The sequence below is a fragment of the Oncorhynchus mykiss genome, chromosome 4 (assembly GCF_057628025.1).
Source record: "Oncorhynchus mykiss isolate SJ-2025 chromosome 4, ASM5762802v1, whole genome shotgun sequence".
NCBI lineage: Eukaryota > Metazoa > Chordata > Actinopteri > Salmoniformes > Salmonidae > Oncorhynchus > Oncorhynchus mykiss.
In genome coordinates, this window is record NC_143025.1 from 15961140 (window position 1) to 15976715 (window position 15576).

Below are 15576 nucleotides of genomic sequence, written 5' to 3' on the forward strand. Positions count from 1 at the left end.
AGCAGGAGAGGGCAGCCAACGCAGGAGAGGGCAGCCCAGGCAGGAAATGGCAGCCCAGGCAGGAGAGGGCAGCCCAGGCAGGGGCAGTTATCCCAGGCAGGGGAGGTTAGACCAGACAGGGGAGGGCCGGGCAGGGGAGGGCAGCCCAGGCAGGGGAGGTTAGCCCAGACAGGGGAGGGCCGGGCAGGGGAGGGCAGCCCAGGCAGGGGAGGTTAGCCCAGGCAGGGGAGGGCCGGGCAGGGGAGGGCGGCCCAGACAGGGGAGGTTAGCCCAGGTATGGGAGGATTGTCCAGGCAGGGGAGGGTTACAGCTACAGCAGACAGTGGCTTAACTTACTAACCCATCCGCTGGCCAAGCCTCAGGCAGCAAACAGAACACAGCGAACCAGAGTTATCCAGAATGGTCTGGGAGGACAACACAGACCGTTTAGCAGGGAGACCACAACAAGAGGAACTCCCACTGGGAGTTTGTGGTACAGAGATGTTGTATGTCTATGAGACTGTGGTCTGCAACCCTGTGGCATCAGGGCTGGTCCTCTCAGTGGTTCTGATGCATGAGAATATTAGTGCACTATGACAGAGGATTAGTGGGAACACTTGAGGATTCCAGTAAGCCAATTTAACTGAGACGCAATTCAGACGAGGTTCCTGTGTGAACTGGAGAATCAGCTTACATCACTGACCACAGCCAGAGTCCTTTCAACTGAGACATTGGTAAAACTACAGTGTCGTGTGGTAGGATGCCAATAGAGGCACATGGCTAGTATCATCACCATGACCAAATGGTTTTGACAGTTGAATGACCACAGCAGTTTTTGTAATCGCCTTTTTGGAGGGAGCTATAGTTATTGTGATGAACGTTTTCAGGGGTCACTTCAAAACCACACTGGCGTCGTTATAATTGTTGGACAAAGAGGAGCTCTAACCAACCGCACAATGACGAGACTCCCTGACCAAACAAGGCCACAGGAGAGGGAGGAAGGGGGTGGCACAGAGGGAGGTAGAGTGAGTGCAAAAGATTGCGCTGTTGTGAGAATACGGGAATGTTCAATGGGGGCAGCAGAGAGAGAAATGAGAGTGACAGAGAAGGGAAAAGAAGACAAACATGGTTAAACAATACATTAGCTGGACCCTGTTGTAGTGATAGGGACGGATGATGATTATTGCAGAGTGTGAGGAACACTCCGTCATGTCTTCATCACAGGGAGGAGAGATCTGCAGAACATGGCATGCAGAATGACAGGAATCTAATCTCTAACACAACATTTTTCTTAAATTTGTATTCCTTCTTTCTTCCTCTTCACCCAGACTGGGAGGGGAGAATATACACTACATGATCAAAAGTGCATGGACACCTGCTCTTAGAACATCTCATTCCAAAATCATGGGCATTAATATGGAGTTGGTCACCCTTTTGCTGCTATAACAGCCTCCACTCTTCTGGGAAGGCTTTCCACTAGATGGTGAAGCACGATTATTCACTACAGAGAACACATTTCCACACTACAAAGTCCAATGGTGGCGAGCTTTACACCCCTCCAGTTGACGCTTGGCATTGCGCATGGTGATCTTAGGCTTGTGTGAGGCTGCTCGGCCATGGAAACCTCCGTTGTTACTCCTAAACGTTTCCACTTTACAATAACAGCACTCACAGTTGACCGGGGAAGCTCTAGCAGGGCAGAAATTTGACAAACTGACTTGTTGGAAAGGTGGCATCCTATGACGGTGGCACGTTGAAAGTCACTGAACCCTTCACTAAGGCATTCTACTGCCAATGTTTGTCTATGGAGATTGCATGGCTGTGTGCTCGATTTTCAGCAACGGGTGTGGCTGAAGTAGGCAAATCTACTAATTTGAAGGGGTGTTCACATACTTTTGTATATACAGTGTATTTTGGAAAAATGTGATTTCTGTCTGATCATTTCATTCTCACATATCTGATACTGTGAGATAACTGGTGTGTTTGGACCTTGTCTGTGATGTGGCAGAAAGGCAAGCCCTGTCAGTGAGCTTTATACAGCAGAGGAGCATTGGACTTTACAGCACCATTCACTGTGGATCAGACTTATTATGAAATATCTGACCCTGAAATATTATGCCTCTCTTTTGTTTTGTACAGTTGAGAACCTTATTTGGTCTTTGAAGTTGATTTCTCTGGCACACTATGCATTTAGATATTAATCTAAAGAAGTATGTACACAGGTTACATCAACAAATTTCAAGAGCACCGATTTTTACATCAAAGTGTAAACATAGCCAATATAACAGCATTTCAAGAGCACCGATTTTAACATCAAAGTTGAAACAGTTCATCAGTGTCTTGATTATAAAGCTGCCACAGCTAAGGTGAACTGAGCTGTGCACAAGCTGCATCAAAGCCAACATTCCAGCTTCCATTTCAACTAATGTCTATCTGTTAACAGCACCAAGAGAAAGGCTTTTGGAGTGTATATTCCATTTCTAACTGATGTTCCACATCTAACCAAATAGGCCTACATATGGATATGCATACTATTGCATACACAGTATATTGTTCTTTTTTGTAAATAGTTGTTTTTAAGGGTTGGTTTATAAAAATAAAAAAATTCAGCCAGCCTCTCAGTAGCCTTGATGGAAAATAAACAGTTTATAATGGTATTATTTTCATTTTGTTTGAGGCGATTTTCTTGATTTCATTCTGTATTCAAATTGCAAAATTGTGTATCTCAATTATTTAGGCCTAGATTCAATCAGATCAAGTGTAACCCATAGCTGAAGTGTTGGCGATGTCAGAGGTGTAAACTGCGTTGGAGCTTCATTTCAAATCGTTGAGTTCAGAACGAAAAAGTGTAGGCTGTATAGAAATAATTATAATAAACTAAATACAAATCTAGGACTTGATTCCAGTCAGAGGTGTTCATAATAGTCTAAGGGGCGGCAGGTAGCATCGTGGTTAGCGCGTTGGGCTAGTAACAGAAAGGTTGCTGGATCGAATCTCCGAGCAGACAATGTAAAAATCTCTCGTTCCTCCCCTGAACAAGGAGACTGTTCCCCGGTAGGCCGTCGTTGTAAATAAGAGTTGCCTAGTTACATTTTAAATGGAATGCATCAAGCATTCCGCAATTGTTCACCGTATTATATGGAACGGGATTCCTGTAAGAGGTTTCAAACAATTGTATATGTTAATTTAAACTGTATATTAGCAACCGAATCTTTTACATTACCGAATATTTTACATTTCGAATTGATTTAACATACAGCATTTACATGATTTGTTTGTGTAATTACAGTTCCAATGCGCTAATGTTTTGTCACACATACACAAAACATACATTTTCAAAGATGGACTTCAAACTATTATGTTAAGAGGAGGAGGGCATGCGGTTTGGTGATGTGGGGGGGTTGTGTCCAGCTTTGCGCAACATGACTGGCTGCATGCCATTGGATACACAAGTGGGTATGGCTACAACAGCACAAGGCGTGGTGGCCGAAATTTGATTCGCGCTTAAAAGGCCCAGCAGCTCAGAAACCAAGAAGAGTCCTTTCCCTTTAGAGTCAGGTAGCTCCATATTTGGCATACGGAGATTCACACAACTCTGCCCCTCTAGAACTGTAACTAGGGCCAAAGCGCGCACAGAGGGTTTGTGCAATGCACACTCCCGTCCATGGGCTCCTCTTCAACGGAGTCAACCAGTCTCTGGTTTTCAGTCCTACGAATGATCCGATCATGGGGAACCTTGGCAATAGCACCGTCCTCCCGAACGGGAGCGATCCTTTTGGAAGAAACGAAGAGGTCGCCAAAATAGAGATAGCGGTCCTCAGCATCACCTTTGTGGTGGCTGTGATTGGGAACGTCAGTGTCTTGCTGGCCATGTTCAACACTAAGAAAAAGAAGTCGAGAATGCACCTCTTCATCCGGCACCTCAGCATAGCTGACCTGGTGGTCGCTTTCTTCCAGGTCCTGCCGCAGCTCTGCTGGAAGATCACCTTTCGCTTCTACGGGCCAGATGTCCTGTGCAGGATAGTGAAGCACCTCCAGGTGATGGGCATGTTCGCCTCCACCTACATGATGGTGATGATGACCGTGGACCGTTACATCGCCATCTGCCACCCTCTGAAGACCCTTCAGCAGCCCACCCAGCGGTCCTATATTATGATCATCAGCACCTGGATGTGTAGTCTGGTCCTCAGCATGCCGCAGTACTTTATCTTCTCTCTGAGTGAGATCAAGAACGGTTCGGTTATCTACGACTGTTGGGGCCACTTCATAGAACCGTGGGGCGTAAAGGCGTACATCACTTGGATAACCGTCAGTATATTCGTAATCCCAGTGTTCATTCTGATGATATGCTACGGGTTCATCTGCCACAGCATATGGAAGAACATAAAGTATAAAACCAGAAACACACACGCGGGTGTTGCGTCTAAAAACGGTCTGATCGGAATTAACTCTGTTAGCAACGTTACTACTATATCCAGAGCGAAGTTGAGAACTGTCAAAATGACTTTTGTGATTGTCCTGGTTTACATAATATGCTGGTCACCTTTTTTCATCGTGCAGATGTGGTCGGTGTGGGATGAGAATTTCGCATGGGACGGTAAGTGACTTCTCTGTATTGTGAAAAGTATTGCGCACACAAAGGATTGCGCACACAAATCAAAAGGTGAACCTTGATATACAATTAATAACATGAGCTATCTTCACTCAATTATGTTTATCTCCCTCTACTAATAAACTAATGTTAAAGCCACAGTCTACATAGGGGATTACGCAAAGTGTTTGGTGATGTATATCCATCCATGCCCCGCAAAATATTGTTTTTACTAAGTAACTGTGATGAATATCCACATACGTGGAATATGTATACTGTTGAAGCAGAATAGAAATGTATCCATATTGTAATGAAACAACAAGAAGCAGGTCTCGAACCCTCATTCTTCGAGCCCAAGGTCCGGCGCACTATCGACTGTGCCACATAAGCATGCTCGTGCGGCACGGTCGATTTCCGCGGCAGGGTCGTTACAAAACTCCCTCCTTTCAGAGAGCGAGTCCTCGCGCTAGTTTGCGGCTCTACGTTTTACAGGAACGCGCTCACCGGTCAAGCACACGCACTCTCGTGTATGCAAGGTCCGATCACTTCTGACACCGATGTAATGAAACAGCAGGAAGCAGGACTCGCACCCTCGACCTTCTAGCCCGAAGTCCGGCGCGCTATCGTCTGTGCCGCAAAAGCATGCTCGTGCAGCAAAGTCGATTTCCGCGCTTATAAACCCAGGATCGTTACACTATGTATCATGGTAAAAAAAAATATCATACTCAATTCGTGCAAATATTTACAAAATCGTGCGTAATCATGCGTTTTTGTGAGTTTTTGGTTGGCTTAATTCGCGTGAAAATACATATATTGTTGTGCGACTTCATTCATAGGAAAATACATTTTATGGGGGCAAACTTCGGAACAATCTTTTGAACGTTATTAGCGCAATGCATGATGGGCAGTGGTGTTCTACACTGCCTTGTTTTGCGTCTCACATTTATTTATATAAAAACAAATGTTTTAACAACCCAATATTTTTAATCAACCAGGTTGTCACCAAAGTAATTGTAATATATTAGTAGCACTACGTTGTTTTTTAAATGAATGCTAATACTGTTTTCTATGCTTGTTTTCGCTTAATACTTTGGGGTACTGGTGCACTTGTAGTCACAAACGCTCTTTTTCGTATAGACAACAGTAGGCCTACACAAGTTCGTGGACTCTACATTACATTTTCCTCATAATTTAATACAGGGCTCCACTTTTTCGTGTACATTACACAATTTCTTTCATAATGCATTTTCAACAAGGCTACGTCCAATTTTATTGGAGAAAAAAACATGTTTTTTTTGTGGGATAGATGGGGGTATTTGATTGGGGAATGGGGATACATTTGTATGATGGGAAACTATAATACACACCATAATGCACACACACACAAACACTTACATACACACTCACTTTGTTTATACTCATGTTATAGCCAACTCTTGAAATTTGTATGAATAATTTTTTATAAAATATTTGTATCTACTTGTCATATTCATTATCTTTAACTGGTTACATGTTTGTAGTTTGCATGTTTCAGTAATGATTAACATGGTTAAATTATCGTAAATCTCTGCTTGATTTAGCTGTTGGTATATTTGACATTTTCCTACATGTTCTTTATTTCCAATTAAGAAAGCAATAGTTAATCAACACACTACTGTAAATAATGACCTAAGAATCCCCAGTTTACAATTGGCTCATTCATCCCCCCCTCTCCCCTGTAACTATTCCCCAGGTCGTTGCTGTAAATGAGAACGTGTTCTCAGTCAACTTACCTGGTAAAATAATGGAAAAATAAAAAATGGAAATTGCTATCTGTAAATAAACGGTGAGAAATGCTCAGTCTGAAGCTATTCGGCTATGGGTTTCACAGCCCTATAATAATGATTCAATATATATCAGCTTAAAAAGGGTTTATGTACAACCTATGGAGTATAAGATGTTAGGAAAATTGGTATAAGAGAGTCTGACCTGAATGAAATACCCAAACCCTAAGCTATGTTTAATGTCAGCAGCAATTTCCAGTGAGAAATGCTCAGTCTGAAGCCATTCAGCTATGGGTTTCACACTCCTATAATAATGATACAAGTTATATCACCTTAGAAATAGTTCATTTACAACCTCTGGGGCATAACATGTTGGGCAAAGTAGCATAGGAGAGTCTGACATATAACCCCTAACTTGACTTCAGTCTTCGCCAATTAGAACCAAGAGAGGCCTAGCTTCGTTCTTCATGACTGGGAAAGGCTTTGATTCTAGCTGGTAGAGAATTCTGCATCCATCTCATTAGATCAGAACAGGATAGATCAACAGTGATTCAACTGGTTTGCATCCCAAAAAAAAGGCTAGCTGTGTTTTGCTGCATAACACACATTATTTGTCTACGCATATGGTGTGGATCATTGTCAGGTTTTTAGATATATAAGCTTCAGTAACAAAATAATACCATGGTTGTAATAACACTTTAAACAGTTTGTTTGTCATTTTTTAAATATTTTTTATTTAACCTTTATTTAACTAGGCAAGACAGTTAAAAACACATTCTTATTTACAATGACGGCCTACGAAAAGGCAAAAGACCTCTTGCGGGTACGGGGTTTGGAATTAAAAATAAAAATAAATAAAATAGAAATATAGGACAAAACACACATCACGGCAAGAGAGACAACACAACACTACATGAAGAGAGACCTAAGACAACAACATAGCAAGGTAGCAACACATGACACAGCATGGTTGCAACACAACATGACAACAACATGGTAGCAACACAACATGGCAGCAGCACAGGGTACAAACATTATTGGGCACAGACAACTGCACAAAGGGCAAGAAGGTAGAGACAACAATACATCACGCAAAGCAGCCACAACTGTAAGTAAGAGCGTCCATGATTGAGTCTTTGAATGAAGAGATTGAGATAAAACTGTCCAGTTTGAGTGTTTGTTGCAACTCTTTCCAGTCGCTAGCTGCAGCGAACTGAAAAGACGACCGACCCAGTGATGTGTGTGCTTTGGGGACCTTTAACAGAATGTGACTGGCAGAACAGGTGTTGTATCTGGATGATGAGGGCTGCAGTAGATATCTCATATAGGGGGGAGTGAGGCCTAAGAGGGTTTTAGAAATAAGCATCAACCCGTGGGTCTTGCGACTGGTATACAGAGATGACCAGGTTACGGAAGAGCATAGAGTGCAGTGATGTGTCCTATAAGGAGCATTGGTGGCAAATCTGATGGCCAATGGTAAAGAACATCTAGCCAATCGAGAGCACCCTTACCTGCCGATCTATAAATTACATCTCCTTAATCTAGCATTGGTAGGATGGCCATCTGAATCAGGGTTAGTTTGGCAGCTGGGGTGAAAGAGGAGCAATTATGATAGAGGAAACCACGTCTAGATTTAACTTCAGCCTGCAGCTTTGATATATGCTGAGAGAAGGACAGTGTACCATCTAGCCATAATCCCAAGTACTTGTATGAGGTGACTACCTCAAGCTCCAAACCCTCAGAGGTAGTAATCACACCTGTTGGGAGAGGGGCGTTCTTCTTACCAAACCACATTACCTTTTGTTTTGGAGCTGTTCAGAACAAGGTTAACGGCAGAGAAAGCTTGTTAGACATTTAAGAAAACTTTGTCGTAAAAAACAAAATCCGGGGAGTGGCCAGTTAAGTATAAGACTGTATCATCTGCATATAAATGGATGAGAGAGCTTCCTCCTGCATGAGCTATGTCGTTGATGTAAATTGAGAAGAGCATGGGGCCTAGGATCAAGCCTTGGGGTACACCCTTGGTGACAGGCAGTGGCTGAGACAGCAGATGTTCTGACTTTATATACTGCACTCTTTGAGAGACGTAGTTAGCAAACCAGGCCAAAGACCCGTCAGAGATACCAATACTCCTTAGCCGGCTCACAAGAATGGAATGGTTTACAATATCAAAAGCTTTGGCCAAGTCAATAAAAATAGCAGCACAACATTGCTTAAAATCAAGGGCAATGGTGACATCATTGAGGACCTTTAATGACACATCCATAACCTGAGCGGAAACCAGAGAGAATACTATAGACATCAAGATTGACAAGTTTTTCCAACACTTTTGATGAACAAGGCAAAATAGAAATAGGCCTATAACAGTTAGGATCAGCTTGATTTCCCCCTTTAAATAAAGGATGAACTGTGGCTGCCTTCCAAGCAATGGGAACCTCCCCAAAGAGGAGAGACAGGTTAAAAAGCTCAGAGATAGGCTTGGCAATTATAGGGGCAGAAACCTAAAAGAAGAAAGGATCTAAACCATCTGACCGAGATGTTTTTTGGGGGTCAAGTTTTAAGGACCTCCTTTAGCACCTCAGACTCAGTGACCACCTGCAGGGAGAAACTTTGTAGTGGGCAGGGGGAAAAGAGGGAGGAGCATCGGGGCTAGTCGCATTAGAAGGGGTGGGAGATAAGGAAATGTTGGATGGGCAAGGGGGCATGGCTGATTCAAATAGGAATCCTGACTTAATAAGTGGTGATTAAAGAGCTCAGCCATGTGCTTCTTGTCAGTAACAACCACATCATCAACTTTAAGGGACATGGGTAACTGAAAGGAGGGTTTATTCACCAGGTCTTTAACCGTTTTCCAGAACTTCTTGGGGTTAGACCTACAGAGAGAGAACTGCTCCTTAAAGTAACTAACTTACTTCTAATTGCACTTACTTCTAATTTGCCTGAATGAGAGCCAGTCAGCCTGAGTATGGGTGTGCCGAGCCTTTCGCCAAATGTAATTCTTGAGGTGGAGTAACTCTGCAAGAATTCTAACTTTCTTTATGGGGGCGTGTTTGATAACAATATCACAGAAAATATTAAAAAAGAAGGTCCAAGTGTTTTTGACAGAGGGAATCAAGCTGATTCTGTACCAATTTACAGAGGCCAGGTCATGAAGGAGGTTCTTAAGCAAGCATCTATGACAAGTCAAAACTAATGACTCAGTTTCACTGAGCAGCCATTACGAACACAGGCTGTAAAACAGTGATCACTAAAGTCATTACAGAAAACACCAGACTGATACCCATCAGGATTATTTCAATGGTAACGCTTGATCACACCTGTAGTGACTACTTCCATCTGTCATGCCCATTGTTGCTCATCCATTGTTCTCTAGATATATCAATGTAATTACACCCAACACAATGTTGAAAAACAGAATGCTTCCCACCACTCGATCACTAACTAGACATTATCTGGACATGATCCCAACACTTCCACCAATACAGTGGAAGAAAGTGAAAGCTGCAACAGGGAGTCTAACCGGGCTCAAATGTGGCAAAGTGAGCTCTAACGGCCATTGCCATGAAAGCTTAGTATTCCTTTGGGCAGAGGCAGTAGGCCTATAATGCTGGCATATGCCCTGTTAAAATAGCCTAAGTATATAACATGATTGACACGACCGTAATAATCATCATGAAACGCCCTTGGAAGTGTCATAAGTGTAAGCCAACATAATTCATTATTTTACATTAACCTGTTTAACTGCATTGATATGTTTTAATTGATCATAGTCCAGATTTATTATAGTGGCAAATACCATGCAGTTGCACCAGGGGAATTTAAAACAAACAGATTTTTTTTCCCCAGGTCTTCTCTTTCCCCACATTTATTGGTGAATTAATTTCCCATCTTGAAAATGTATCCCCATTCCCCAATCAAATACCTTCATCAATACTAAAAACAATAAAACAAATAAAGATTTTTACTCTAATCTGTCAACCATCATATAATCTGACATGGCACCAGTATCCCCAAATTATTGTTGCGAAAACGAGCATAGAAAACAGCATTGGCATTAATAAAAAATAAGTATACTATACTATTATAAGTATTTCGGTGACAACCTGGTTGATTACAAATATTTTGTTGTTAACACGTTTTTTTATATAAATAAACAAATGAGGGAAGCAAAAATGCAGTGTAGAACACCATTGACCAAAATGCATTGCTCCAATAACTTTCAAAAGATTGTTCCGATGTTTGCCCCCCGAAAATGTATTTTCCTATATATGAAGTCGCAAACAAATGTGTGTTTTCACACGAATTAGGCCACACAAAAATTTACGAAATCTTCTGAAATACTTGTTGTACATATTTGCACAAACTGAGTGTGAGATCGTGTTGATATAATTGTGCATAATCCATTTTTTGAGCACCAGGCACACTGCACAATTCCGTTACGAAATTTAAACACAGAAAACTCGAAATAATAATAACATCGTTTAAGTGGAAATGTAGCTAAATAGGCATAACATGTATGGTGTCCTGACATCATAGGCAAAATCGTTTTAATCCTGTACCATAACGTGCACTATATGGAGATGTCAGGTGTTTAAATATAGATCAGCATGTAAGCGATTGTGTTTAGTGATTGTGATTTCACGGCACCGTTGATTTATACCACAGCTGTTGGACAAATTAGTTATTTTTGGTAATTTCCTTTTTTCCGTTTCCTTCCAGAATCTGAGAACACCGCTGTCACACTGTCCGCGCTCCTCGCGAGTCTAAACAGCTGCTGTAACCCGTGGATATACATGATCTTCAGCGGGCATCTTCTGCACGACTTTACTCTCTGTTTCCCGTGCTGCAATAAATTACGCTACAAGTTCAAGAAAGAGGACTCGGACAGCAGTCTCCGGAGAAATACGGTATTAACTAAAATGACCAACCGAAGCCCAACGTGCAGTTCAGGCACTTGGAAAGACAGTGACAACTCCCCCTAGTTCTCCATTCAATCTAGTCAAACAGAGACCTAACACAACGTGTTAAACGCACAAACACAAGCTAGTGGTTATTTATTGATTGACTCTTATTGACTTGACAATTCTAAGACTTTCAAGGTACCACTTTAAAACGGGTGGGATACTGACACTGATTGATTGATGTGTCCCTAAAATAGATGAGTATTACACAGTTGTTTTGGGATATATTGTCTGGATTGTCTGTCAGAAAAACATCTCAAGAATGAAGTCTTGAGAAGTCAGAGTGATAAACCAAAATCACAAAGTGATAAACTATTTCCTCTGGTAAAACATGTTATAAATTTAAGATTATATTTTATGTGCCATATAGTCTACAGGCCAGTGTTTCAACAGGTTCCAAACCTGATTCTCTGGAGTCTAAGACAGTTTATAATGGGTGAAATACATCAGATCTGAATTTGAAAATGTAAAGTAGAAAAGAAACTGATCATCTGAACTATCTAAATACCAACAGCTATATCAGTTGAGTAAAAAAATAAAAATAATAATAATTTCTAAAACATTCCACACTCCCAGGGTCCTCTTTCCAATGCACTAATGATTTTCTGGTCTAGGAATTTCTACAGCAAAGCCTAGACTAATTCAGATGAGGACAGATCTCAGTGACTAAGGACCCTGGATTAGATCACAGATTGCCGTCTGTGTTGGCCATATTTCCCCAGTGAGCCACTCTCTCAGTGTGAATTAAAAAACAAATATGGCCTGGATGGTTTACAAAGCAACAGAGATGTCTGCCTGCCTGTTGGATTTCTACACAGACACACCAGGCCAGGGGCGCAACTTTGTTTTTAGAAGTGTGTGTGTGTGGGGGAGGGGATTTTGTTTATTTAATCCAGTGGGATAAACACTCAAAATAGCCTACCCGACTGATCGGAGGCATCCGCATGGTCCTAAAGCACACGAGCCTCATTTTGTATCACATTCCAATTATACAACTGGGGGGGGGACAAAAATGCAATTTCAGAATGTGGAGGGGGGGGGCATGTCTCCCTGTCCGTCCGCAGTGAAATTTGCACCCCTGCCCCAGGCAATGTTCCCTCTAAACTGTGGAGAAATATCAGTCCACGGAGAGGAGCGCGAGATTGAACTTAACCTAACTTTCTAGAGCAGTGGTCACCAACGGATCAATCGCAATCAACTGATCGATCTCCAAGGCTATGAACATTCCTCTAAAAAACAACAATGATGTTCCTTTTTTGGGTTATTTTTTTTGCATTTCGGGCTGTTGGCAGTAGGTGCACCCGATTCAGCTACCCTGCGCAAACTGTTGCCATTTTGAACCATTTCATGTGTCTGAAGGTAAAAACTCTGCCTTCCCAGTGTGCACAGAGAGCAAATCAAGAGCAAATACAAACCTACTACTGGCCAATCTGATGTTTATCATGTCTGCAGTGTCATAGCTACAGTAACATAGCTACAGCAAAATTGATACTGTGAGATTTTGAAACATTTAAAACCATGACTAGAGAGAGACTGTCAATGAATACAGCAAAGAACTGCTGTTTTTATGATTGAGTTCATGTTTAAGTTCTTACTCAGCACTGTAAACACTTTGTATTCAACAGTTTTATAAGACATAAAATGTGCTTTCTTCCTATTTCCACCCAGCGCTACAACAAGCACTGAAGCAATAATGAATGAGAAGGAAAGTGTATCTATAGGCTTGCATTGTTGTTATTGTTAGTGGCTTGGGTCTTTTTTAATATTGAAGAATAGTTCCCTTTCTTTGTTCATAGGAGTAACAACATTAATTTGTGCATGAGGCAGAAATAAAGTTTCAGCAACACTGTGTCAGTAAAGGAAAGGGAGAATGGCGGGATGTTGAGAGGCGGACCCTCAGCCTGCAGCTCTCTCCCACCGCTGAGAGTGTAACATTTTGTTACGTTACAGCTTTATTCCAAAAATTTATTAAATTAAATATTTTCCTCATCAATACCCCATAATGACAAAGCAAAAACAGTTATATAGAATAAAAAACAGAAATACCTTATTTACATAAGTATTGCTTTGCTATGAGACTCGAAAATGAGCTCAGGTGCATCCTGTTTCCATTGATCATCCTTTAGATGTTTCTACAACTTGATTGGAGTCCACCTGTGGTAAATTCAATTGATTGGACATCATTTGGAAAGGTACACACTTGTCTATATAAGGTCCTACAGTTTACAACGCATGTCAGAGTAAAAACCAAGCCAATGAGGTAGAAGGAATTGTCCATGGAGCTCTGAGACAGGATTGTGTTGAGGCATAGATCTCGAGACACAGATCCCAAAGGACACAGTGGCCTCCATCATTCTTAAATTAAATAAGTTTGGAACCACCAAGCCTCTTTCTAGAGCTGGCCACCCGGCCAAACTGAGCAATCGGGGGAGAAGGGCCTTGGTCATGGAGGTGACCCAGAACCAGATGGTCACTCTGACAGAGCTCCAGAGTTCCTCTGTGGAGATGGGAGAACCTTCCAGAAGGACAACCATCTCTGAAGCATTCCACCAATCAACACGATTCTCTGGTCTGATGAAACAAAGATTGAAATCTTTGGCCTTAATTGTCTGGATGAAACCTGGTACCATCCCTATGGTGAAGCATGGTGGTGGAAGCATCATGTTGTGGGGATATTTTTCAGCGGCAGGGACTGGGAGACTAGTCAGGATCAAGGGAAAGATGAAGGGAGCAAAGTACAGAGAGATCCTTGATGAAAACCTGCTCCAGAGTGCTCAGGACCTCAGACTGGGGCGAAGGTTCACCTTCCAACAGGACAATGACCCTAAGCACACAGCCAAGACAACGCAGGAGTGGCTTCAAGACAAGTCTCTGAATGTCCTTGAGTGGCCCAGCAAAATCTCTGGAGAGACTTGAAAATAGCTGTGCAGCAATGCTCCCCATCCAACCTGACAGAGCTGAGAGGATCTGCAGAGAAGAATGGGAGAAACTCCTCAAATACAGGTGGGCCAAGCTTGTGGCGTCATACCCAAGAAGACTTGAGGCTGTAGTGCCAGAGGTGCTTCAACAAAGTACTGAGTAAAGGGTCTGAATACTTATGTTAATGTGACATTTATTTTTTTAATGTTTTATACATTTACAAAAATTTCTACAAACCTGTTTTTGCTTTGTCATTATGGGGTATTGTGTGTAGATTGATGAGGGGGAAAAAAAAACATTTAATCGAATTTAAAATAAGGCTGTAAGGTAATAAATTATGGAAAAAGTCAAGGGGTCTGAATACTTTCCAAATGCACTGTATATACTGTGTATACACAGCCTCCACAGCATAGCAACATTTGAAAAAATACACATTCTACAGCAGGGCTACGTGGGGAATAAACTCACACAAACACTTCCTGACTTCCTGCCTGGGGAAATCATATGTGCTGTGTTTTGGAAATAGCACGCATACTAAACAAAAATATCACCAGGCTACACATTTTGCTGTACATACATACCTATGTATTCTATAGGATGTGACTGACAATACAAACTTATTTTTTTCAATGATTTCATTGTGCCAAACAAAAGTGTATCAAAAGAAAATACTGATGTAAAATAAAGTATAGGTTTTCCAATGTATATATTTGTATAGAACACCCATGTTGAAGATATCTATATGAATAATTTATGCAAAGTTGTGTAATGTGACTTTATATCTATTTCCCCTTGCTTGCACACATTGTAAAGACAATACATATCGCAGAAAATATAAAGAAAATATGCTATACAAAATAAAAACTTTACATTGTAATGCCTCTGTCTCTTTTTGAAATAAGTAGCAAAGGAGCCACTACTGGTAAGAAGACCACTGTGATGTGTCTGAAATGGCACCCCATTCCCTATATAGTGCACTGCTTTTTACCAGAGCCTACAGGGCCCAAAAGTAAGTAAAAGTAGTGCCCTATTTTATTTATTTTATTTCACCTTTATTTAACCAGGTAGGCAAGTTGAGAACAAGTTCTCATTTACAACTGCGACCTGACCAAGATAAAGCAAAGCAGTTCGACAGATACAACGTCACAGAGTTACACATGGAGTAAAACAAATATACAGTCAATAATACAGTATAAACAAGTCTATATACAATGTGAGCAAATGAGGTGAGAAGGGAGGTAAAGGCAAAAAAGGCCATGGTGGCAAAGTAAATACAATATAGCAAGTAAAACACTGGAATGGTAGTTTTGCAATGGAAGAATGTGCAAAGTAGAAATAAAAATAATGGGGTGCAAAGGAGCAA

The 15576-nt window shown here is 41.5% G+C and overlaps 1 protein-coding gene across 1 annotated transcript; it reads left to right on the forward strand.

The window, feature by feature from the left end:
• Window positions 1-3425: 3425 nt before the first annotated feature.
• Window positions 3426-15085, forward strand: LOC110521386 (arg8-vasotocin receptor). Its single transcript, XM_021598916.3, has 2 exons — window positions 3426-4576; window positions 11053-15085. The coding sequence occupies exons 1-2, from the start codon at window positions 3628-3630 to the stop codon at window positions 11313-11315; spliced, it is 1212 nt and encodes a 403-aa protein (XP_021454591.2). The 5' UTR covers window positions 3426-3627; the 3' UTR covers window positions 11316-15085.
• Window positions 15086-15576: the final 491 nt, after the last annotated feature.

What these genes read in the sequence shown, in the direction of transcription:
- LOC110521386 (XM_021598916.3), top strand. Translation starts at nt 3,628, where the DNA reads ATGCACACTCCCGTCCATGGGCTCCTCTTCAACGGAGTCAACCAGTCT. An exon ending in TGAGAATTTCGCATGGGACG is followed by an intron (nt 4,577 to 11,052) that starts GTAAGTGACTTC and finishes GTTTCCTTCCAG; the next exon opens with AATCTGAGAACACCGCTGTC.